We start from the raw sequence: 26943 nt of genomic DNA on the forward strand, positions 1-26943 counted from the left end.
ATTAAATGAGGATGTTAGTATTTATTGTCATTGACTCCACTAAAAAATATTGGCGCCAATCTTCTTACAGTGTATTTTTAGTTCAAAATTTAATTTTTAGTTTCAAACGTGAAAAACTAAATTAGTTTAAGTAAAAATCAAATTTGTTGTGATTGTGGCGCTTTTTGTACCACGTAATTAGTAATTACCACTAACAGAATCTTCTTTACCTTATTTGCCTCCAAAAATTTGGCGAATATTCAAATTTAACTGAATTCTAATTAGCTTCAAAGATTTTCAGTTTTAATAAAATCTGGTTTAACTAATTTGCCATCATTAAATTTGGCAAATATTTAAATTTAACAGAATTCTAATTGACTCCAAAGATTTTCAGTTTTAACGAAATTTCGTTTAGCTAATTTGCCTCCATTAAATTTGACAAATATTCAAATTTAACTGAATTTTAATTGGCTTCAAAGATTTTCAGCTTTAACAAAATCTTGTTAGCTAATTTGCCTTCATTAAAATTTGGCAAATTTTTAAATTTAACTAAATTCTGATGGGTTCATAAGATTTTTAGTTTTAACAAAATCCGGTCTAACTAATTTGCCTCCATAAAATTTGGCAAATATTTAAACTAATTGGCTCCAAAGATTTTCAATTTAGCCACACTCTATATTACAAGTGGTGATGTCAAAAAACGTCAGTGTGGTTATCAGTCAGGGAATTGAGACTTGATGACTGAATCACGGCTGAATGGTTGATACTCCGTCTGGATGAAATATATTGTTCCTTAAGCTTCTGCTTTTGCTCTTGGAAACCTGGGGGAAAACCTGCAAAGAGTTCGGAAACCTCTCTGACTCTCAAGACAGTCAGATTGTCTTTTGCAGTTAAAGTATTGAGTATTGATTGATCTTTGGGGAACGTACCTTGTTGAAGGTGATGCGATGCCCTTTTATAGGTTGTTTTGGACCGACTGTGATAAACTGTGTAGACGAAGCGGTTCTGATCCACCGTTCAGAATTAAGACTACTCTTCGGTAGTTAGGAGTTAGGGTTTCCTTTTACGTTATCTAGTATCTTGGATATTTAGAAGTTTCTATGTTCAATGATACTTCGTAAATATCCTGCCGAGTTGATACATCTTCTAGGAGATGTTTCCTCCTTTGAGACTCTTGAAGCCCAAATTAGTTAAACACTTACGATTGTAGCCGATTGAGATCTTTGGAAAGATTAAGGATTAAGTCGGTAAGCGTGTGGCGCACTTCTGCCTTCCCATGTTCTAGGTTTAAGGCATCGACCTTGCTTGCATGGACCCCCCTACACTTCTTGAGAATCCCAGGGCAGACTTGGTTGTTTTTTAGGCAGGGCAGGGCTCGAACTCCTCAGATGATCTGGCCGACCTCCTGGTTCTGGGCTTGGGTGGCGGATCTCTTCGGGCTCAACTATCTTGTTGCCTTGAGACGGGTTGACTCGTTGGGCTTCTGGTATTTTCTTGACGCCAGTTAGCGGTTGACCATTTTATGTATCATCAATAAGCATAGGTTATAAATTAACGATGTCTTGCTTCCAACATTATTCTAACCAACTGTGAGTTCTCAACAATCAAACGCCATATCTAGAACTAGAAGATCATTAACAAATCAATAACGTCAAGAAATTCTCGATCATCTGTTAAGATTAAGTGATAATGGAAAACTTGAAGAAAGTTACCATAAATGAAATTGCCGAAGTAGGATCTCTTAATAGAAAAACGGTGCAAAGGATTTGAAAACTCTATTGGGTATGTATCTCTAATGGGTAAATTGTTAATGTGTCAGACAAACTCGCTGGTAAGGTTGGTTGCTAAAAAAATCAAATTGATCGTAGCAGAATTTTGGCAATTCCTAAACGAAATCGAACGAATCTTTGAATAATTGGCAGTTGTTTATTTGTTTCAAAAGATACTCTTCAGAGACGTGTTAAAGAAGGTGTGATTAAAGCACATTCAAATGCTTTGAAACCATCTTTATCTAACGAAAATATAAAGGCAAGACTTCGATTTTGTTAGTCGATGTTTGATCATAATAGTTTTAATCCTAGTCCACGTTTTCCGAATATGTACAACTATATACATATTGATGAAAAATGGTTTTATATGACCAATTAAACACAAAAGTATTATCTTCTCCTGGAAGAAGAAGATTCAAATCGTACTTGTACAAGCAAGAGATTTATCACGAAAGTTATGTTCATAATGGTTGTTGGAAAACTAAGAGTTGATGATGAAGGGAATGAAGTATTCAATGGGAAAATTGGAGTTTTTCGTTTTGTAACTGAAGAACCAGCAAAGAAAAACAGTAAAAATCGAGAAGCCACTACATTTGAGACTAAACCCATGTTATCTGTTACTAAAAAGACTATTCGACAATTTCTTATCGAAAAAGTGTTACCGGCAATTAAAGAAAATGGAAGTGTCATGGTGTGCGGACACAATTTTTATCCAACAAGATAATGTTAAACATCACATGAAACTAAATGATGATGAATTTCTTCAAGCTGTATCATGCACCAGACTCGATATCTGGTTGTGTTGCCAACCGCGGAATAGTCCAGATTTAAATGTGTTGGACCTTGGATTTTTTCGAGGAATCCAATCCTTGCAATATTGAGAAGCGCCTGAAACTATTGATCAAATAAATCAAGCTGTTGAAAACACATTTTATGAGTTGTCAACAAATTCTCTTAATCGCAATTCTCTAACGATGCAATAATGTACGATTGAAATATTGAAAGTGAATGGAGGAAATATTTACAAAATCCCTCACATGAATAAGGATCGTGTGGAAAGAGAAGGTAATCTTCCTTCGCAATTAGAATGCAATATTTTGATAGATAACGCCTTACGACTTTTGCAAGAGTGGTAACTTTTGCAACAATAAGTTATTTTTTTTATTGTGTTTGGTTTAGTAAATTTTGCACAACTCATATATGGTGGGTTATTCATGTTTTGTTGTGTGTGTGATGGTAACGGTAAAAGTCTTGTTTTGGGTACCTAGCTCCTCTGCGTTTCGCAAAAACATGGATGCTACTTTTATCTTCTTTACTTAAAAGATGAATGTCAATTCAATATGTTTAACCGACAAAAAGAAAAGTTGTATTAGCAAGAGAATTGTTTATTTAATTAAAAAAGAAGTGAATTTTATTGGAAAGAAGTCGTAGATGCATTATCTTTCCTAATAAATGCACTTTATATTAATAGAATTAAAGAGGGGTATATTTGGCAAAATATTGGATATATAAGAAATGTATGGTACCAGACTTTCATTTTGAGACGGAGGGAGTAATTAAACATAGTGCTGAATTAACTTGTCAACTTAAAATTGATACCAAACAATTCAACTTTAGTTATTCTGATATTCTCATCTAGTTAAGAAGTAACATGAGACACATTTAGAAAAGCTGAAAGGGTGAAATTCTAAAGTTGTATGGCTTTGAATCACACGACACACGTAAATCATATCTCAAGTGACGAAATGAAAGGATTGCCTTTAAACTAAGGGAAAACAAATAATTCATCCAGACTTTTGTACAGACATAAGTAAATGGATCAACTGGCCCGAAATAACTACGGCTACTTGATAGTTGAAACTGGTCTATAATCGAATCCCAAAACTAATAACTAAAGAACCAACTTGACAAGAAAAAAACAACTGATTATATCACGATGGGTAATATTTGAATCAAAACAAAGGGTGATCTTTAAATGAGTAATGAAATAAAGTTACAATTCACTCCACCTAAAACGGTCCAAAAGGAGAGATCAAACTATGTTAGACAAAGATCGACCAAGATGAGTCATACCTTATCTTCTGAACACTAATGAACATGTCTAGAAATAGTTATTTTCTCACTGAACCATAACTCTTCTATTGCTAAAAAGACACCATAAGAGCATGGATTTGGAAAGGTTTCAAAGTTATCTATTCTCAAGCTCTAGAGATGCAAAGCTTACGTAAAGGGTTTAAAGGAAATAAGTTTGCATATCAGAATTTTTTTTACCCTTCAACAAAAAAATAAATATATTTTTATAGGTTATCCAAAAGAAACATTGGGGAATCTTCTACAATCGATCAAAAAACAAATTTGTTTTTACTCGTGATGGTGTCTTCGTTGAAAATGATTTTATTTTTAAGAAGAAATGCGAGAGAAATAGAAACATCGAAGAGGTTCGATCCGAGCAAAAAAATTGACAATGCTATCTCCATGTCAGTTACGACTTTCCTTGTCTCTTAGGATATCATTAACATGGAATAGAGGTGGATTTAGATAAACTCGAGGAGACTTCCGCACAAGACGAATTAGAATTCGCAGGAAAAACTTCCAAACAGTTAAGATTGTTGCACCAGTTGTTCATAAACCCCACGTAGGTCTCGGTGGCTCGTAAATCTGACTCAGAGGAATAAAGTCCTACTATTAGAAACAATGAGCCTACCACCTACACAAAAGCTATGCCGGAACTAGACTCTGAAAATTGGCTTGGGCTATAAGATCAGAAATGGAATCCATGTCTTATCAAGTTTAGAACTTGGTCAATTTACCAATGGTTAAATCTTATTAGATGCAAATGGGGGTTTAAGGTGAAAACAGATAAGGATGGAAACAACAGAGTTTCCCAAACAAAACTCGAGGCTAAAGATCAACGGTAAAGACATGAAGAGATCTTAACCTCGTCATGATGCTTGAGTCCATAAGGATCACAAGCTAGCAAATGGAGATCAAAATCACCATCCTTGATGAAATTTTGGTTGGGGATGTGTACGTGATATAATCTGAAAGTTTGTTGAATTGCTCGTAAAGCCAACCTATTTTCTGTATCCTTTCGTTTCTATGCCTTCAGGCGTTCGACCTCAACAACCAACTCTTCTGCTTTGGGTGTTGTGTTCGACCTCAACAACTAATTACTCATCCGAAATTATTGTTGGGTTTTGAGTAAGTTTGAAAGTAACCTAAGAGTATGATTCCGATAAGCATCGAGCTTGAGATTCAGATTACAGATCGATGGTGATTTTGCTGGAGTCAGCCATCCTTCTAGCGCCAATTTGCTGATGTCAAAATTTTTCTTTCTACAATAAGTCAAGTAGTTGAGACTACTATTTTGGATACCGCTTTTGCTCCTCACGATGTGGGGGCGAAACCTGCAAGAAACTCGAAAACCTCCCTGACGCTCGAGGCAGTTAGATTGCCCTTGCAGTTAAAATATTGAGAATTGAGTGATCCTGAGTTTAGGAGTTAGACCTTTGATTGATCGTTGCTCTTGAGTCTTAGCTTGTGATCGTGGTGTGAGCGTCGTGCCCTCTTCGAGGCGATTTCATTACCTTTTATAGGCTTCTTTGACCGACTATTGATATGCAGTGTTGTTAAGGCAGCTGAGATCTACCATATTGTATTGGAACTTTTATTTCGTAGTCTAGAGATATTGAGACTCCTCTCTTGGTTTATCCTTGATCACTGATCTTTAGAATTTACTGTTTTCAAGGATACTTGATAAATTTTGTTTCTGAGTTTTTGGATTCTTTAGGAAAAGCTTCCTCCTTGCAAAACTCTTGAAACCCAAGTTTTATAAATACTTAAAATCCCCACCGACTGAGATCTTTGATAGGATTCGAAATGAAGTCCGTAAGTTTTAGACACGCTTTTACCCCCATGTTCCAGAATTAGGTATCGACCCCACTTACTCGAACCCCTTAGTCTTCTCATAAATCTAGGGCAGATCGGGTTGTATTTGAGTCAAGGCAGGGCTTAGGCAACTTGGATGATGGTACAGACCTCCAAGATCTGGGCTTGAGTGGTAGACTTTTTTTTTATTCAACCTCTTTGTTGACTTGATACTGATTGACCCGTTGGGCTTTTGGTCATTTTTTGTGTTATTGACCTTAGTCAACTTATAACAATTTTGGATCATCGATGGAGAAGATCATTAAGTATGGTCGTTTTAGGGATCGTAATGCTTAGCTAGAAACCAACTACGATCGACGAATCACTCGGATGATTCGTTGCTGACTTCGACCAGATCCTACAATGGTTTACACAAAAGAATGTCGACTCGAGTGAAAGATATAACTAAAAGGAATGGAATGAAAGTGCTCTAACTACATATGTCTAAAAGTATCCAAAAGGGTTTGGCAAAGGCCTGGGCAAAGATAACAAAAAATAAGCAAAAGTGCCAAAAACTGGCCAGGCTCATGGCCCAAGCCATGCTGAGGCTAACCTTATAAAGCCTAAAAGGGTCACAGCTATCTATCGAAGTCTAGAAAAGAATCAGTTTTTGTCTTAACTGCTGAAGAGGGTCGTAGCTGACTTGAAAGGCGGGAGATGAAATCGATTGCTTGGGTGACTCAAGTATAGGAATTGCAATTTGGAGATTTTGATCTTTGGGAAAAGCGATCAATTTAGTGAAGAAACGACTCAGGTACATCTCTAACCTTGACTAGTTCAATATTAATTTCTGTATGAGGTCGCGGACAACCTAGTGTTAGACGTATAGACGTCTGAAATTCCACTTAGAACATTAGGAGACACCATAATCTAACAATAAGTAGGTTGTTTCATGGTCTACTTAAGATCTTCTGTAGTAGTTGGCCTGTAATAGATTGTTTCTAATGAACTTTAGGACAGTTTTATATAGTTGTGCCTTTATTATTCTTGTGCTATAAATGGTAAATATAGATTATGATAGTATGTCATGGTGTAATGTATGGTTAAAAACACAACTTAAATAGACGGATCCAAAAGTAGATGACATGTAATATTTTATTGGTTGAATTAATGAATTACATCTGCATGAGCTTATAAACAAAGACCCACAATGTCACAGTCAGGTAAGAATTATGGAATGTTAATGATAAAAATAACATCATGGATAAGGGAGTAATAGGGGCACGCATAGTTTTACAAACCATATATATACTCCTTACAAGGAAACCCCCAATTCGGTGCATCTTGTGAATATAACCACCATCTTTTGTGGAAAGACAAAGTTTCTCCTTTTCTAGTTGACGAAAGGGAGAAGTATTCCCTCCAAGTCTTTGGCGAAGAAAAAACGGAGGAAGAGTGGTGTTGGGGAACAAGAAAAGTTGGATAAACTGTAGGCATAAATTTGTGTCTATTTTTTTTTTGATGAAAGAACATTGCATTAAAACTAACCAGCGTACTACAAACATAAAAGAGAAATAAAGCTGCCCCTTACAATCTTACTACAGATACTACTAAAGTAAAGGCGACACAAAAGACGGTACTGAATTCCATTCTTTCCTTTCTCCATATCTTCTTCCCCATTTCGCTAACGCATCAGCTGGAGCGTTGCCTTCCCTCGGAACGTAAGTGAACTTGATTCCTTCGAAATTGTTTTTAAGGGATTGAATTTGTTGTATCATCTTCATAGGTTGCCAGTGTAGAGCAAAATTATGACCATTTAGGTGATTGATGAGAGCTTGGTTATCACTTTCTATATGAGCATGAGAGATATTTAATTGTATCGCCCATTGCATACTCGTGAGAATAGCTAATCCTTCACATTCTTTCGCATGTTGGCTACGAACTGAATTTGCTGCTGCTATAATGAAATTCGATTCTTCATCTCTAATAATGCATCCTATTCCTGCTGGTTCTGTAACTTTCGTGAACGAGGCGTCAACGTTCAACTTTAAATATGGTGTCGATGGAGGTCTCCATTTTGGTTTCTTCTTAGTTTTCCTGCAGATGTTATTGGTGACTTTCTCAGACTTGAGAGGAGTTATAGTCGCATTATTAATTTGTTCTATGATTTGTCGAGGATTCTTTTTGTTCGTATTAAAACAATTATCACATCTAGCTTTCCAAATGTACCATAGTATTTTGGCATATTGGTTGGTAGTATCTTCATTGAGTGTTTTCCATTGTATGATCCATTGATTAGTCGAGCTAATCTGATCTGTTCTCACATTATAGTTGAACCAAATTGCTTTAGCGAACGTGCAGTGCAGTAGCACATGGTCTAGAGTTTCGATTTCATCACAATTAATACAGGAGAATTGATCGCCAATAAATTTGCCAATTTTCTCTTTGACAGGTAGACTATTAGTACAGCATTTCCAGAAGAACATCTTTACCCGTGGTATTGTATTCAAGTTCCATATAAATTTCCATTCAAGATTGTCCTGCATCACATTCATATGTTCCGTTCGTAAGTAAAAATACAGAGATTTTATCGTGAAATTATCTGATTTGGTGAGTGTCCATATCGGTTTATCTTCCTGGTTGTTCTGGAGGTTTATGCTGAGGATTGCGCTGCATATATCATCATTAAAACATTGCTGTAGCATCTGAGCATTCCAATTGTTATTAATAATAGGGTTATTTCCCTAATGGCCCCCTACTTTGTGACCAGCTTCCCGCCTGGCCCCCTACTTTACAAGAAATTCCCATATGTCCCCCTAAAACCGTTAACTTTAACTTTCCGTCACTCTCTCTCCTCCATCTTTTTTTCTCTCTCTGCCATGTCACGCCACCTCATCTAGTAGGCCACCTCATCACCATCTCCGGCAGAGGTCGCCGGCCGGCCAAATTTCCGGCCGGCGACCTTCAAACTAAAAAAAATATATATATATATTTTTTTTTTCTCTCTTCCTCTCTCTCTCTCTAAAATTACTCCGGCGAAGGGAGACCTTCGCCGGAGTGGTCTGTTCTTGAAGAACAGATCTCGGTCTGTTCTTCAATGAACAGATCTCGGTCTGTTCTTCAATGAACAGATCTCGGTCTGTTCTTCAATGAACAGACCGAGATCTGTTCTTCAATGAACAGATCTCGGTCTGTTCTTCAATGAACAGACCGAGATCTGTTCTTCAAGAACAGACCTCGGTCTGTTCATTGAAGAACAGACCACTCCGGCGAAGGTCTCCCTTCGCCGGAGTAATTTTAGAGAGAGAGAGAGGAAGAGAGAAAAAAAAAATATATTTTTTTTTAGTTTGAAGGTCGCCGGCCGGAAATTTGGCCGGCCGGCGACCTTTGCCGGAGATAGTGATGAGGTGGCCTACTAGATGAGGTGGCGTGACATGGCAGAGAGAGAAAAAGAGATGGAGGAGAGAGAGTGACGGAAAGTTAAAGTTAACGGTTTTAGGGGGCCATATGGGAATTTCTTGTAAAGTAGGGGGTCAGGCGGGAAGCTGGTCACAAAGTAGGGGGCCATTAGGGAATATTAATAAGTTGGGCCACCCATTTGATGTTACACCCTGTATGGTTGGTTATGGGAGGGGGGTGGTTTTGAATCCAGTAATCACTCCAAACGTTAATGTTGGTCCCTGTATTAATATTCCAGAATATAAGACTATTCGTAATAGCATAATGTTTGATTATAGATTTCCAAGGCCAAGAATGAGTAGTTTTGGGGGGAGTGGGCCGAGTTTTAGGAAAGTATTTGCTTTTGAGGAAATAAATTTGTGTCTATTTGGAACTTCTAATGATTCGTGTCTTCAAAAACTCTAATCATGAAAAAAACTAAGGATCTTGGCCTACGATAAATTCAAGATTTTTTTTTTTTTTTTTTTGTTGAACTAGATATTCATATATTAAATAACAAAGTTATTACAATACTTATTGACTAACATACAAGGTACATTCCTCCATATTTTACTAGCTTCCTTCTTTCTCGCCCATTTCGCTAATTTATCTGCGCTGGAGTTGCATTCTCTTTTTGTGTACTCGAATTTCACCGCTTCAAATTCGTGTTTACTATCTCGAATTTTCCGTATATGCATCAGGGATTGCCAGTGAAGAGAGTGATATTTATTGTGAAGATGTTTGATGAGATTGATATTGTCGCTTTCTATAATGATATTCTTGTGATGGTTCTCTTTTGCCCATTCAATTCCGAATAAAATCGCCATAGCCTCTCCTTCTTCACTATTTCTGGCTCTGGTAGATTTTACTTGAGCTGCTATAAATTTAGATTCTGCATTATGAACAATCAAGCTAATTCCAATATTGGATGTTAGGTTTATAAAAGATGCATCAACGTTAATTTTTATGAAATTTTGAGTCGGAGGTTGCCATTTCTCGTTAGTTTTTTGTTTGATTTTCTCTTGTTTTTTCATGATTTTAGGGAAGTTTTCAATCATTCTGATAATTTTATTGAGATCATTGATTTCGTGTTGAAAACAATGATCGCATCTCACTTTCCAAAGGATCCATAATATGTGCGCAAAGTGTATATTCTCTTTGGTATAGCACCCGTTATCATCTGCTTCCCAAGAGAATATCCATTCAGAGATAGAAGTGATGTTTTCAGAGATGATATTGTAGTGAAACCATATGTTTTTAGCTAAAGCACAATGTAATAGAGCATGCTCAATTGATTCTGTATATGTGCAATTAGGACAAGAAATGTTGTTGTCAATGTATTTTCCTATTCTTTCTCTAACAGGCAGAGCTTTGGTACAGATTTTCCATATAAACATTTTTATACGCGGTATAGTTTGGATAGACCAGATGAAGTTCCAGTTCTGATTACTCGTATTTGTGTTAAGATGGTTGGAGCTAAGATGCTGGTACATAGAAGTTACAGTGAATTTGCCCGACTTGGTAAGCTTCCATTTGAGCTTGTCTTTTCCTCCTGTGTTAAGTGGTATTGCTCTTATGAGATTCTGAGTAGTAGCATCAAAATTCTCTCTGAGAATATCCATATTCCAGTTGTTGTTTGAGATAAGCTGAGATACTTTGGTAAGATCGGATTGGTTGTTGTTCGAAATAGTACTATTGATCCCAGGGATCCAATTATCAGTCCATATGTTGATGTCATTTCCTGATTGCACTTCCCATTCTGTCAATTCTTCCATTTGATTATAATGTTTCCTGATAGTTTTCCAGTTCCATGAGTGATGCGCTTTAGCCGGGCCCGGGGTTTGGGCGTGAGGAAAATACTTGGCTTTAAGGAGTTTAACCCAAACCGCCTCCGGCTCTGTTTTGAGTCTCCACGCCATCTTAGAGAGTAACGCTGTATTATCCAGTTCTGGGAGATGGAGCCCTAGGCCTCCCTGATTCTTAGGTTTGCATATATCTGACCAGGCTTTGGTGCAAATTTCTTTAGACTTACCCCACCAGAAGTTCCGTTGAACGGTCTTGATGCTTTTGCTTATTCCTTTAGGAATAGCAAAGCACTGCATCTGGTATCGGGGTACGGCCGCCGCTATGGCTGAGATGACCACAGTACGACCAGCTTGGGATAAAAACGAGTGGTTCCATTTATTGAGTTTATTCTTGATGTGCTCGAGGATATCTTTAAAAACTTTCGTTTTTTGTGCTCCTATGAAGAGTTGGGCTCCCAGGTACTTCTCCGAGGTTGAGGCATATTTGACTTTCAGGGCTCTCATAATAAGGCGCTTGAACTTTGGGTGCGAGTTTTTGGAGTAGAATATGTTAGATTTCGCATAATTGATCATTTGCCCAGAATGATTGCAGAAGTCCTGAAGAATCTTCTTAAGGTTGTGGATGTTCTCAATCGTGTTCTTACCAAAGATAATACAATCGTCGGCAAAAAGAAGATGCGAAACCTCAAAATCAGCATGATTAGTTGGAAAGCCTAAAAATCTGTCTTGATTGTTGTTCGCCATAAGTTTGCGACTCAGACCTTCCATAGCCAGAGTGAAAAGAAATGGCGAAAGAGGATCTCCTTGTCTAATACCCCTAGTCGGGTAGAAGGCTTTACCTGGACGTCCGTTGATCAGAACTGACATCGATGAAGTGGAAATGCAGGTATGTATCATCTTGATCCAATGTTCGGCATAGCCTAATTTCCTCATGATGTCGGTAAGGAAGTTCCATTCTATTCTGTCGAAAGCTTTAGACATATCTAACTTGAGCCCAAAGTAACCTGTGGGACCTTTCATCTTCTTGAAGGAGTGAATTATTTCTTGACCCATAATAATGTTATCTGTGATTTGTCTACTAGGGATATAAGCAGCTTGAAATGGGGAGATAATCGGGTTTAAAGTATGTTTGAATCTATCCGCTATTATCTTGGTAATGATCTTGTAGGTGGTGTTCAGGAGGCTAATAGGGCGATAGTCCGCAGGAGTTTGAGGAACCGTAGTTTTGGGGATGAGACATATATGGGTATGATTGATGTCAGGTGGCAGTTCAGCTGTTTTGAAGAAGTTCTGAACCAGGTTATAGATATCTGCGTTGACAGTGTCCCAATTAGATTGGAAGAAGAAAGGGGGGTATCCGTCAGGGCCTGGAGCTGCTTCTTTTTTTAGATTATGAATAGCCCATTCAATCTCATCTTTTCCTGGTACTATGAGCAAGTCTTTGTTCTGGTTCTGGGATATAATGGGATTGAAAAGGTTGAGAGTGTCGTGATCTGTGCCCGGGTTAATTGAGGTGCTGATGGTGAGTAGATGGGAAGTGAAGGTGTCTTGAATGCTATTTAAGTCTTCCTGCCAATCACCATTATTGTCTTTAATAGCATTAATCTTGTTGGTTCTATTTCGTTGGATCGCTTGCGAGTGAAAATACTTAGTGTTTTTGTCGCCTAAGGTGATGAAGTTATTTCTCGATTTCTCCTTCCATAAACTCTCTTGCTGATTATAAAGCTCTTCAAGCGCAAGGTGGAGTTTGTGATCTTCTTCATTAGAGGTACTATTCTGAAGATTCTTAGTGATCCTGTTGATATTGTTATCAATGTTCCCAAAGACCGTCTTATTCCAATTGGTAAGCTTCTTGCTAAGCTTAGTAAGGTCTAGTTGGATATTATTAGGGTTATGGTGCTTCTTGATGCGATTCCAATTGTCTGCGATGAAGTTGAAGCAGTCAGGGTGCGTCATCCAAGTCCTGATAAACTTGAAGGGTTTCGGATTAACCTGGCTAGGATCCTTGTTGTCAAGAAGGATAGGCAAATGGTCTGATCCAACCGCCTCCAGGTGCGTGACACCATAAGATTGGAATTGCTTAAGCCAGTTAAGATTAGCCATCGCCCAATCCAGTCTCTCTTGAATCAAATTCTCCCCTAGTTGCTTATTACTCCAAGTGAAGGGAGTACCTTGATAACCCAAATCAGTCAGACCTAATCTATTGATAATATCTATGATCTTCGGAACAAGAGAGTTGGAACCATGGGTTCCACCACTCTTCTCCTTTGGATCAAGGATACAATTAAGATCTCCAATGATGACCCAGGGGTTGTCTCTGTCTTGGTTCAGTTGACTCAGCGTCTTCCAAGGCTTGAGTTTATTATTATGATAAGGGGATCCGTAGAAGCCTGTGATAGTGATTGGTGAGGGCCAACTGGCCTCTTTTAACTCAGCTTGGATCATATTGCTGTCCGAATGATTAATGGTGAGGTCGAGATGGTGCTTCCAGTAGAGAGCAAGGCCTCCAGCTTTATTAATCGGCTCAACAAAGTGACTCGAATATTTCTTGTTGATCGGAATGATTTTGTTCATTTTGTATGATTTGTTTTTCGTTTCTGAGAGGATAATAATATCCGGTTGTTTTTTCATTATCATGTTAAGAATGTGTTTCTTTGTGAGGAAGGAAGAAGCTCCTCTCACATTCCAACTAAGAATGGAAGGACTGTTCATGACTAGTGTGCAAGGGTAGCAACCTAAGGTCTAATCGATCTGGTAGAGTCCGACTGCCCACAGTCTAAAGGCACCCCACGATAAGACCTAGAGACAGAAGGACCAAGATAATACCTAGCTAGTCACAATACAACTATATGAGCCTAAAAGAAAAGGAACTAATAACTGACTCTCAAAAGAAAAAAACTACCTAAACCGATATATCGAAAGAAACTAAGAAATCAAACATCATAAGAATTACTCGAAATGACTGATATAAACTATCATATTAACATCAACAACATATAAAACCAAGTTACATCCCTAATAAGATCAAAATAAATATAGTCCAAAAACATCACAAAAAGAGTCCAAAGCGACTGAGCTAGCAAGATGAAAGGTAAACTATCTCTATCTATCTTATACTAGATGGAGATATGGCTCTGCAGACACTCAAAATACTAATTGGGACTCACAGAGATAATGGGATGAAACTAAGACTTCTACTAGCAAGAAACTATATCTAACACGAATATAGAAAGATTAACAGAGCTCAAAAAAACAAATCTTAATTGAAGCTAACTAGATACAAAAGTCTGACTCTAGGAAGAAACAATGAAACCAAACTAACTATAAAAAGCAAGATTACTAGCCTTATTACTAGCAATAAAGTGCTAAGAAAGAGAGAACCATGTGAAGTTTGGCAAACAAAAGAGGATACCACCAAGCTATAGGCAAGAAAACCCAAAAAAGACTAAAACCTGGCTATGATAATGTAATATTAACACAAAACATCTTCATCAGAATACATGGGTGATAAACAGTACATGCTAGAACAAAGCTACTAAATTCAAACCCTCATAAAGATATTAAGTTACATGCAGTATGACAACTAAATTAAGTATTGAAAAGACCCGAGAGGATGTGAGTAATCATGGAGATGGGTGTGAGATCTTAAGCATACCACCCAGCTAAAAATTGAGAGGAAAGTAGGGAGAGTAGGATACTAGATCAAGTGCTCACCTGAGAAGAAGATCAGAAGATCAACTAATAGATTTATAATAATAAGAAGCAACTAAAGAAAGTAAAGATGACTGCCCTGAATTACTGAAAGAAGCCTTGCTTTTGACGATTTGAGCATCAATTCAGTCCCGCAGCTATCTCCAATTGGCTATTTTGCTGACTTCTTAATCGTCGATTAAGGGGAAATATCAAGCTGTGTGTTTTCCATGGATTCCTTAGATCAACCGCTTCACTTGAAGCTTCCTATCTTACGCTTACTTCTTGCTTCGATTAGTTGCAAGTTGTAATCTTTCACTTGTTATTGAGGACGGATTACTGCCGATTTAAGGTAATTTCACTCTGGTTATAAGCTGCTGCTGAAGTGTGATGAAGCCTACTTCTAGGGTTTGCTTGATTGATAAAACTGGGCGATAATTGCTTATCCTTGGTTATGGATGCTAGTGAAGGGGAGGAAAATAGAGAAATTGCTAGAAACTAACTTCGATTGGAGATGATTTGAGGTTTGTAGTGGATTTAGGGTTAGGGTTTTCGGTGGAAAGGGGAGGGGGAGAATCGCAGTGGCTGACGTCACGCGAGACACTCTCTCTCCTCAAAAAACCGATATCTTTTCCTTTTACGGGCCAATTCAAGATTTCTTATTCCCAAGAATTTTTCAAATGGTTTATCCTTCTGCCAGTTGTGGTTCCGTGGAATTCCACGTTAATACTTCAACTATGGGTGGACTGCTCACAACTGTGAGCAGTTTTCAATTCATAAAGGAAAATTTTAAACGCAGACAACATATTTGTTATATGTACCCTCACATTTAGGGTACTTTTTATTGGAGTCGAAGGAGATGTAAGTGTGGCATGCTGAAATGTATAAAACTTTGCCTGCCATAACACTTTTCCATTTTTTTTTTTTTTTGAACAACACTTTTCCATCTTAAAAAAAAAGGCCAGCGCTTTGGGGAAAGCTAAAAAGTTTCCGGGGTGTGAAGACTTGGTCAAAAATTGGTCAAATTTGTTTGACAATTTTATTTAGGGGAAAGCAAAATAGCTTCTCCACCTCACCTCTCTCTCTCTCCACCTCACTTCTCTCTCTCCACCTCACTTCTCTCTCTCCACCTCACTTCTCTCTTTCCACCTCACCTCTATCTTCTCCGATTAGGTCGCCGGTCGGAAAATTTTCCGGCCGGCGACCATTAAAAAAAAAAAAAAAAATTTTTTTTTTTCACTCTCTCTCTCTCTCTAGAAACTCCGGCGAAGGGGTTTCCCTTCGCCGGAGTTCCGGTCTGTTGAAGAACAGACCGGAACTGGTCTGTTCTTCAACAGATCCGGTCTTCAACAGGCCGGATCTGTTGAAGAACAGACCGGACTGGTCTGTTCTTCAACAGACCACTTCCGGTCTGTTGAAGAACAGACCAGATCTGGTCTGTTCTTCAACAGGCCAGATCGGTCTGTTGAAGAACAGACCGGGACTCCGGCGAAGGGAAACCCCTTCGCCGGAGTTTAGAGAGAGAGAGAGTGAAAATTTTTTTTTTTTTTTTTTTTTTAATGGTCGCCGGCCGGAAAATATTCCGGCCGGCGACCAAATCGGATAAGACAAAGAGGTGAGGTGGAGAGAGAGTGAGGTGAGGTGGAGATAGAGTGAGGTGGAGATAGAGTGAGGTGAGGTGGAGTGTTTTTTTTTATTTCCCCTTAAAATTTATTTCCCCGAAAAATCTCTAAAATTATACATATTCCCTTTAAAATTTCACACCCCGGAAACTATTTAGCTTTCCCCAAAGCGCTGGCAAAAAAAAAATAACTCTTTCATCAAAAAAGAAAAAAAATAAATAATAACACTTCTCCATCTTAAAGGGTCCTGAATTCTTTAGATTGGCCGACTCATATGACCAATGGGCTTGGATCAAACAACTAACGAGTAATTTGAGCGCACCGCCTTCCGTTCTTCCCTCGCTCTTCCATTAATAAACCCTAAAACCCTTTCAGTGCTCTCCATCTCTCTCTTCTTTCTCATACGAGTTTTCCAATTTCTTCCTGGTTCCTCAGAAAGTATCACTATGCCTCCCAAACGCCGTTCTCCATTACTTGAGAACCCTCCCGCAGCTTCAGCTTCCGAAGAAGAAGAAGAAGAAGAAGAAGAGGAAGAAGAAGTTAGTGAAGAAAAGAAAGAAGTTGAAGGAGGAGATGATGAAACTGAAGGCGAGGATGAAGATGACGAGGATGAAGATGAAGACGATGAGGAAGATGAAGAGGCCGCTAAGTCAAAATTCTCTGTAGCGAAACATGATGTTAACCCCTCAACTCAACAATCTCAATCCTCTTCTGAAGAAGAAGGTTCTGATTCAGACTCTGATTCTCAATCTTTCGTTGCTTTACCTTCTAATGGTGGAAACCCTAACATTAAACCGATCACCACAGTACCCATGGACGAAACTCCCAAATCTAAGAAACCCACAGAAAAATCCAAATCAAAAGCTAATCTTACTCCTACTAAACGCCCTTCTGCTGCGAAACCCTCAATTGATTCAGAAAAATCAGAGAAACGAAGGAAAAAGCTTAACGATGTAGTCGAAGAGACAGAGAAGAAATCGGCTTCTAGGTTGTTTAGTGAAGATGATGAAATCGTGATTTTGAAAGAACTACTCAGCTATAAGAAGAAGGGTTTAAAGCCTAGCACGGATACGACTGCGTTTCTTGATTCGATCAAGGACTTGCTTCATGTTGGTGTTAACAAGGATCAATTGTTTAATAAGATAAGGCACATGAAGCAGAAATTCAATGTTAATGTCGCTAAAGAAGCTAAAGGTGAGACCTTGAAACCCCAGGAGGTGAAGGTTTATGAGATGTCGAAGAAGGTATGGGGTGAGAAGGAGAATGCCAATGGTGCTGATGAATTGGAAGCAAATAATGGTGGGTCTGATTCAATTGAGAACGAGAAAAGAAGTAAGAGTCGAAGAGCTAACAATGCTCTAGCTTCGCCGAAGCGAGACATAAGTTCTAAGTCTGATGGTGGTCCTGCTTCTCAAGTGGTGGAGGAAGATGATGAGCAAATTGAGTTACCTTCTGTTGGTTTGAAAGAATTGGTGGATTCGGGTATGGATTTGCTTAAGCCATATTCGACTTTGGGTGGATTTGACGCGATGAAAGGATTGGAATTGATTGGTGATTCAAAGAAGAAGAAGGAGTTGGAGCAGAAGTGGAGAGAGTTGCAGATTGCTGAAACTAAGGTTTACTTGAACAGGATCGAATTGATTCGAGAACAGACAAAGCTGGTGCTAGGGGCACTTAAAGGATCCAATTCCTAGAGTTCTATTTCTATAGAGGTGATTAATAGTAAGACATTTTGAAGTTATGATTTTGAAGTTATGATTTTGAAGTTATTTATGTTGAAGACATTTTGGGATTGTGGGTATTAGTTTTGTTATGGCAATACCTACCCCCCCTTATGACTTATCGTTTTTATTTATGGATGTTTTTATGAAATTGATCTATATATGTTTTAAGCTTTCTTATCATAACAATGTGCTTGTTTCGTCCACTTCATGTTTTAGATAGTTCTCTTGAAATTCGTATATAACTTCAAGTTATTTCTCGTATCAACGTCGATGCAAGTTTCCTAGACTTAGAAACTTCATGTTAGTGGTAAGAGCTAGATGTTTGATAAACCCTTACATGTCTGTTGCATTTCTATGGGCTTTAGTGGATGACTATGTTTCTAGGAGATATAATGCAGGTAGTAGCCTCCTCATCTCTGCAAATAGTCTCTTTTTGTAGGTTGTAGAAATCTTCACTGCGGCTGCAAATATATATATACACACATATATATATATATATATATATATATATATATATATATATATATATATCATTGTGTTACTGTGATCAAGTGTCTTAAGATAGAGGTGCGTTAAAGATCAACCTTTGACTTGGTTTTATATTGTTTTGAAGTTTTAGAATATAGTTGTCTTGATAGGATCATATATGGAAGCTGTAACTTCAAAAGGAAGATCGAGTTACTTGGAAATGGGTTTCTTGCGTGCCTCTATCTAACATCTACGATCTATCCTGAATTATGCTATACAGCTATAGGTTCCGTTCGACAATGTAGTTAGTACACCATAGCACCCAGAGAACAAGTTTGTCAAGACCGAAAATAGGTTTTGCCCAAGTTTATTTGTTAGACCGAGACACGTTGAGGTCACAATCTCGTTTAGACCCAACAGGGATGAATTTTGGCCCAAGTTAGAAGTTCCAAGACAAATCACAAGTAGTAAAACTAAGTAGTGTGATATCAAAATCGAATTGAGAATTCCCCTTTGCTAATATCAAATTGGAGGGGACAACAAAGAAGTTCATGAGAAAATAACATCAAACATGGCTAGTAATTGGAAGACAATCGAAGTTGCAGAAATCATTCACTTGAGATATAGAGTTTGCTTCTCAGTGTTTTGGTGGTGCTTTTATTCATTTGATCGGTAGAAACCATTGACGGAAAGTCCACCATCAACGCTAATAACTTGCCCGGTGATGTACGAAGCAGCAGGGAGGGAGAGGAATGCTACTAGAGGTGAAACATCACTTGGTTCTCCAATTCGTTGGATCGGAGTTCTTGCCATTACACTTTTTACATATTCCTGGTCTTCCAATAGCTGTTTCAAAACCATGATAGAATACATATAAGGTTGAGATACTTGCAGGGAAATCATGAAAGAAGAGTTGGGATTGATAATGTTTTATAAACTATCAGAATTTCTCAAGTTGCTAAAATCTCCTTGAATCAGGGACGGAGTTTACCTTTTCAATAGGTGGAGTTCTGGTAAGCCATGGAGCGACACTGTTGACACGAATATTGTCTTTTGCCCATTCACAAGCCAAGTTCTTTGTTAGTTGATTAATAGCACCTATATATATATTAACAGAAAAAAAGCCGAATCAGTCTGCTAGCTTGAATATTGTCGTCTTTGAAAACCCTCCCCATTTCAAATTGAATCAAGATTTTACCTTTGCAGGCTGAGTAGACGGATAAGAAAGGTAAAGCGACAAGACCAGCAACAGAAGAGATGAAGACAATGTTTCCTGAACCAGATGCTTTTAAGAGAGGATGAGCTAGTGTAGAGAGAGAATAAGCAGATCCAAATGTTGTAGACATTACTGTCGAGTAATCTTCTGTAGTATACTGCAAAGTTTCTTTGAATATGTATAACCCAACATTGTTTACCTACAGACACAAGTGAGAAGCTCTTCCACCATTAAAAGATCTTATAATGAACAGGTTTGATTACTTAGGTTGAAGTAATGGGTATGATGAACTTACAAGTATATTGAGCTTCCCTTCGAAAACAGAAGAAACGGTTTCTATCAACTTCTCTCTATCGGATGGTATTGTAACATCACAGACAGATCCAGTGACTTGATATCCTTTAGCTTCCCAGTCTTTCAAGCATTGGTTGATATCATTTTCGTTTCGAGCACAGATATGAACTCTGGCTCCAAGTACAGCCAGCTCTTCCACTATAGCATGCCTGATTAAGGACAGTTAGAATTAAGCATCAGATTATAACAATAAAGTGTTCTTTTCGGAAATGTAGCAGAATCTAGGTTTGATTAGCTTCTTGGTAGTAGGAGAAGAAAACCCGAAAACCCAAACAGATGAAATTCAAATTGAGATAGTGCTACTATTCAGTGAAGTAGTGAAATTGTATTGGAATAAAAAGGGAGGAGGATGGACCGAAGTACCCGATCCCTTTGGTTGCTCCAGTGACCAGAGCAGTCATTCCCTTGAGTGACCATCTACCTTCCATCTCTCTCTCTCTAGAGTTTTGCCTTCTGAAGACAAGGTCAATAGAGATCTGAAATCTAAACTTCTCTCTAGAGTTATTTGGTGGATATTTTTCCAGGGTAATTGGATGGGAGATTCGGATCTCGGAATTGGCCATTGTTTTTTTGTTTTAACCATTTATTCCCACGCCTTTCCTCTTGGTAGTTTGTCTCCGACAACCATTTTGTAATTAACTCATATTACACATTGTTCACAAAAATGCATGGATTCTTACAAAAAATGGGATTTGGTAAGAATCAAGAATATTTGGTCTATTTGGTTATCAAGTATCTTAAGACTCTTCAATCCTAAAGATTCATAAGTCCAAAATTTGTATTGCGCCAAAATCCCACCTTACCCCCTAAGATTTGCTAAGATTATATATCAAACAAACCTAGATTTCAAATTTAAAATCAACAAAAATATATTTCCTTCTACAAAATAATTATATTAAAAGCATTTATTTTTTCCAAGAAATATTTTTTTTTTTCGAAAATCATTTTTTCAAAATTCGATTTTACCCCAAATAATTCTTTTTTGCGAAAACAGATTTTTCTTTGAAAACTGTTTTTTCTCCAAACTCGTTTTTCCCGAAAAATATTTTCTTGCTCGAAAAACAATTTTTCTTTCTCGAAAATTGTTTTGTTATGTGCTTGAGTAACAGAATTTCGTCGGATTCGACCTCCCTGTTGACTTGAAGAGAGTTGACCCGCGGGCTTTCATTCTTTTCTTGCCTCATTGGTCTTAGTCAACTGATGACCATTGTTGGATCATCACGGGTTCCGCCACTCATTAGTCGAAAGTACAAAAACTAAGAAGTAGAAGAACTTAGAAGTTTTTCCTCTTCCGTTTGCATGTAGTTCATGTGTGCTGATGATGCATTACGCTTGCTGAATAATTAAATCTTTGAAGTTTTAGAATAAACCTGAACCAGGGTTGTGCGTGTAGCCCAGTTATTCCTCATGTAACCTGAATATGCTTGTAGCATTGCTTGCCAAGATTCCATTGCAGGGATGCTTCTTCATGGCTACATCTTTGAGCTTGCTTTTGCCGAGCTCAACTTGGCCGAGCTCAACTTTATCGAGCTCAACTTTGTCGAGCTCACCTTTGTCGAGCTTGTATGCGTGTCCATTCGCGTGTGATGAGCATTAATGCCTTCGCTTCTGCAAGACGATTTTCATTCCTTTATTATTTTATTTTTAACATCAGACGTCTGATCTTCTGATCACACGCTTTCTGGGTTTATCTTTTGGGTAACTGACCATGGTACCTTCACTGTCAGTCGTGGGACACGCATCCAGTTTTTGTTAGCGCATGGTCTTAGTCGTTTCTTGTCACGTTAATGTCATGCCTGACTTGATCACAGGTCCGTTGCGGTTCCTTGCAACGCAATTATGACTTCATTAATTTTCGAGTGTTTTATTCATTATCCTTTAATGCTTCCACCTGTCGAGGCCCTTTGCTCTTCATCTTTCCTCTATAAATAGCTCGTTTGGTGTTTGTTTTTCTATAGACAACTTTCTATTAGTTGCTCTTTTCTCTTGATATTTTTCTTTAAGTCTTCTTTATCTTCTTTGAGTTTGAAGATGAGGCCCCTATTTGATTTTCATCTTAGGGTTGTTAGTTGTTCATACTTCTTATAGTAGTGGTGTTGAAAGGGAGCGCTTCTTATAGAGACCTCTTCAAGAAATCTTGTTAGTGATCCATTCGGGAAACTTGTCGGTTTGAAAAAATGCGGTACCAAATGCTTCGGGCCAAATGAATTTTGGAAGATGGCTTTGATGAAGGAGGGCTAAGCCCGTCTGAACAACATGTCGTATTTCGTTTTTCAGCTAAGCCATTTTGTTGTGGTGTATGTGGGCAAGAAAATTGTTGAGTAAGGCAACATCGGTTTAAATAATTTTTTGAAGAGTTGGAAATAAATTCTCCACCACTGTCACTATGCAAAATAATTTTTTTTGAAGAAAATCGGATTTCAACAATAGAGCAAAAAAGATTTGAAAATACCAGACACTTGAGATTTTCACGAAAAAAGAAAAGCCATGTAAAACGAGTGTAATCATCTACAGTAGTAAAAAATATAACGAAACCTTTACCAAATAGGGGAGGAACCCATAAATGAAGTTTTAATAAATGAGTAGTTGCCCGATGAGTCGAAGGCGAGTAAGAGAGGTGGTGATGTTTAGAGAGTACATAACTTTGAAAAAGAGAGGAAGAGTTAGTTAAGGTAGTGGCAACTTCATTATTACTAATAATACGAGAGAAAATGCGATTATTTAGGTGTCTGAGGCGCATATGTCATACATTAGAGGAAAATTTAGTTCCTTCGATATTAAAGTGTAGGTTATTCAAAGACTTGGAAGAGAACGAAGTACAGTTATCAATCATTGATATAGCCTACCTCTCTTTCGACCGTGCATGATTCGTTTCCCCGTTAGCGGGTCCTGTACAGGAAATGGATCACGGTCAAACACTACAAAACAATCATTATCAGAAGTTACCTGTGAGACAAAAAGTAAGTTTTTGGCGATGGAGGGCACATGAAAGACATTTTTGAGAGTTAGGGAACAAGTAGGTGATTTTAAAGTGAGTTTACCAATATTTTGGACGGGTAAAAGAGAATCATTCCTACAACTACCTGATCAGGTCCATAATGAAGATGTAAGTTAGTTATCCTTGATGCATCACTAACCATGTGATTTGAGGCTCCTAAATCTGCATAAACACTTGGATAAAAATATGGGTTATTTTGATATGCATAAATTTTTTGGGGAACATCACTAGGTTGATAATTTTGATTTTGTCGTCGATAACAATATAGGGTAGTATGCCTTGTTCGTCCACAAATTTGACAGATGACAGATCCTGTTGAGGCGAAGGGAGAACCAAGTATTGATTTTTTAGATTGATTACCATAGGAACCAAAACAATTTGGGTATGAAGTAGATCGACCACGACTACAACTGTTCCTTCCACCAAGAAATCCAAGGAGAGAGACAAAACTAGAAGATTGTGGTTGATTTCCTTCACGAGTAGGCGTCGAGGACTGCTTGGTTTTAGTCACCAAAGCCGATGGCTAAACTAAAGAAGGTTGAGATTGTTTTTTGGATAACTTAATCTCGTGATAAAATAATAAAGGTAACATTAAGCAAATGTTTGGAGGACAAGTTCGGTGTCAAAACTCCTGCTTTGGAGGTAGTCATAGCATCAGAGATTTCCTTGATCTTACCCACATATTCGGTCATCTGTTGGGAATTACATGTATCTAATACATAACCTAATCATGTTACTAGCGTTGGTATCGGAATCTCAATCATCATATGATTAACACTAAGTTGTCCAGGATCTATACATGAACATATAAATGAACTAGAATGAAGAAGAATACCTGGATTCGCTTTCCCACAAACTAAATCCCGACCAGTATGCGGAAGATAAAGAGCTTCAAGTGGAGCTCCTCTACTTGAGACACCGAATTATATAACTCGAACTCCCTTCTTTTAAGTCAGCTAGGACCTTCTTGAAGGTTGAGATGAAGAACTGCTTCTTCTAGACTTGATAGCAAGAATGAGAACTTTTTCTCTAAAATCTTCTTCTCTCTAAGATGTGTGAGAGACATGATTTTCTTCTAAGAAAATCTCACACCTTTTTTGAACTCATAATGAGGCTTTATATAGGCATTACTTTAGTAGAGTCCTACTCAAATAAGGAATCTTAAAAATCTCTTACGAAAAGATAAGCACAAGTTAGTGTTTAAACTAACCGGGACTCTTTAATACTGGGAAAACCCTAATTAAGGTTTCCCCTGAAGGAGTTGAAGGAGATGTCCTTCGACCAAGGTGACAATGCGAACAATTTGTCGGATAGGACAATTGATGTGGAAGATCATCAAGTCCGATTGATTTAGGGATCGTAGAGTTGTAGCTAGAGACCAACTACGATCGTCGAATTACGAAGTAATTCGCGGCTAACTTCGATCGGATCCTACAACGGGTTACACATAAGAGTAACAAATTGATCTAGGATATGACTAGTGGGAGTGAGATATAATCATGGGAGTGTCCCATAAACATATCTCATAGGCCTAAAAAGGAATTAGGCAAAGATAGTACAAAAAGGCCAAAAACAGGGTTTTTGGGCCTAGACCGGTTCGGGTACTTCTAGGACTCGGATTGGGCTGAATTTTGGAGGGTTAGTTTCTGATATAATAAACATTATATCTGCCAATTTTCGTGGTGTTTGGACACCTCCTCCTTAGGGAATTGAGAAAATACCAATAGTTGCTATTTTCGACTATTTCCCTAAATCTTATTCTAAAGGGTGTTTTAGGAAACCTAAAAGGAGGTGGATTCTTATTAGGGTTCTATATAAACACTCTTAGGGCAGAGAATAAGGTGTGGAATTTCTCTCTAAGCTTTCTTACTCTACCACATCAAGTAGAGAGGAGAAAGTGAGCTAATTCCCATTAACTATCAATCTAGTCAAAGAAGAAGGTGTTCTTCTTTTCCAACCACCATTGGTGTGCTAGCTATACAACAAGGTGGGAGATCAAATTGATTGCTCGTGTCCCAAGTAGAGGAGCTACACTTGAAGCTCTTGGTCTTCTTCAATCAATTCAACTAGTTCGAGGGAAAAGCGATTAAGGTAATCTACTATCTCCATTAGATTAATTACTAGTTTTGCATGTGATCCTGGGAATACTAGTGTAGACATTAGATGTCATATTTCCGCTATAAACACTAGTAGAAGGGTGTAAATCCCTACAGTGGCGTCAGAGCCTCTTGCTATTAACTAGTTTTTGCTAAGAATCGAACTAATTCATATGCTTGATAGTTTGAAAATTGAGTTTATAAAAGTATTTTAAAAGGTGTTTTAAAAGGTATTTTTAACTCATAATTTGATAGGATTCAATAAATTTTCAAATTGAGAATCACATTGATGATTAAAAGTGTTTTAAAAGTCTCAATTTGATTGAATTTCAAACTAATCCATGCTTGATTAAATTGATAGTTATGTTTAAAAAGATTTTAAAACATAAAATTTGATTAATTTTGAATTGGATTCAAAGATTTTTCAAAATTGATTTCAAAATTGTTCTTTGAAAAATTTCAAAAACCTAGATTTTGATCCAAAATTGGTTTGATTAAGAGTTGTTTTTAAGTTTTGAAAAACAAAATTTTGGAATTTTAGAATTTTAGAAGTGTTCTAAAAAGAGTAGTTTTGACTTTAGGAAGCTCTCAAAACAAATTTGGAAAATTTAAAAGTTTCTAAAAGTTTTAAAATTTTTTTAGAAGTGTTCTAAAAGGAATTTCAAAAATTTAAGAAAAGTTTTAAAATTGGAAAATAGCAACTTAGAGTTGCATAAGAAAAAAAAAAAAAAAAAATTTCTTTTTGGAAACTAGGGTTTTGAAAAACCCTAGTGTCCGGCCAGGAAGCTTCCTGGCCGGACCAGAAGTTCCTGGATGCGTCCTCTGGACGCGTCCAGAGCAGCTGCTGAGACGCGTCTTGAAGACGCGACCAGCAGCTGCGATAGAAGCTTCTGGACGCGTCTTTGAGACGCGTCCAGAGCAGCTACTAAGGACGCGTCTTGAAGACGCGACCAGCAGCTGCGAAGGAGCTTCCTGGACGCGTCTAGGACGCGTCTTGGAGACGCGTCTGGGAGGTTCTGGGTGTCTCGGACTAGTCCGAGACACCTAGTGCTGGTCCGGTCCAGTACCAGACACGTCTAGGACGCGTCTGGTACATGGACTAGCGTCCTGGCTCCGGCCAGGACGAGACCAGGCCTTGATAGGCCTCGGCCAGGACATGCCGGCCCTATGGGCCGTGCTATGTCCAGACCTTGTCCGAGCCCTTTTTGGGCTTGGGCCGGGACTTGTCCCGGGCTTTTTCGAGGCTTTTCGGACCACGAAAAGGGACCATCATTCGAGTGGGAGTTTTTGCCAAAAAATTTTCCGATTCCAACCAAATAATTCCAAAATCAATCCGGGCCATCCAATAGCCCAAAACGGATTTCTCTTTAAATTGATTTATGAAATCATTAAGAATCGAACCAATATTTTTTCCGAAATTGACCCGGGCTTTCTCGAGCCCAAAACGGAGTTTTTCTTAAAGATGATTTTAGAAATCATAAAAGATAAAACCGGAAAGCACCACTAGTAGAATTCTTCGAATTTAGACTTAAGGTCCGTAATGTGACATGTGATGTCAACAAAAGTATCTCCCAAGATAATCATGCATATATAATTCTTAGCCTTGATATATTATATGATTGCATGTGATGTGAATGCGGGAAACTAGTATGGCCATAGATTTATTTCTTTATTCTTGTTTTAAGCACGGATGGGTGCATGCTTTGTAATTAATTTTAATTTCAAGTTTATACGATCTGCGAATCGTTAGAGTCTTGTAATTAGAGTTTAGGGTCTATGAGTCCATTGAAGAAACTCGAGGATGAAATCCAAAGGCGAGTGGGAGAAATCAATGGAGGTTCAAAGATGGTGATCTAAGACGAACCAAAAGGCGAAACAAGAAGAAAACCAAGGGTGATTAGATCTTCTAGGTTAGGG

General features: G+C 38.0%; 2 protein-coding genes across 2 annotated transcripts; one reads left to right on the top strand and one right to left on the bottom strand.

Annotated features, from left to right (window-relative positions):
* Positions 1–16410: 16410 nt before the first annotated feature.
* On the top strand, positions 16411–18074 carry LOC147558043 (STOREKEEPER protein-like). Its single transcript, XM_086659611.1, has one exon. It carries the CDS (start codon positions 16617–16619, stop codon positions 17862–17864), a length of 1248 nt encoding a protein of 415 aa, XP_086515737.1. The 5' UTR covers positions 16411–16616; the 3' UTR covers positions 17865–18074.
* Positions 18075–18827: 753 nt separating this feature from the next.
* LOC147558044 (tropinone reductase homolog At5g06060-like) lies at positions 18828–20465 on the bottom strand. Its single transcript, XM_086659612.1, has 5 exons — positions 20296–20465; positions 19874–20081; positions 19561–19777; positions 19354–19460; positions 18828–19208 (listed from the first exon to the last, which is right to left on the bottom strand). Exons 1-5 carry the CDS (start codon positions 20358–20360, stop codon positions 19020–19022), a joined length of 786 nt encoding a protein of 261 aa, XP_086515738.1. The 5' UTR covers positions 20361–20465; the 3' UTR covers positions 18828–19019.
* Positions 20466–26943: the final 6478 nt, after the last annotated feature.

This window comes from Eschscholzia californica, unplaced genomic scaffold (assembly GCF_041429995.1).
Source record: "Eschscholzia californica isolate CP2 unplaced genomic scaffold, dmEscCali1.0.p SCAF_2, whole genome shotgun sequence".
Lineage (NCBI taxonomy): Eukaryota > Viridiplantae > Streptophyta > Magnoliopsida > Ranunculales > Papaveraceae > Eschscholzia > Eschscholzia californica.

Coding starts and splice junctions, on each gene's coding strand:
- LOC147558043 (XM_086659611.1), top strand. CDS start 16,617: ATGCCTCCCAAACGCCGTTCTCCATTACTTGAGAACCCTCCCGCAGCT.
- LOC147558044 (XM_086659612.1), bottom strand. CDS start 20,360: ATGGAAGGTAGATGGTCACTCAAGGGAATGACTGCTCTGGTCACTGGA. Junction 19,778..19,873: donor AAGGGAAGCTCAATATACTT/GTAAGTTCATCA, acceptor TTGTGTCTGTAG/GTAAACAATGTTGGGTTATA. Junction 19,209..19,353: donor GAACTCCACCTATTGAAAAG/GTAAACTCCGTC, acceptor GTTTTGAAACAG/CTATTGGAAGACCAGGAATA.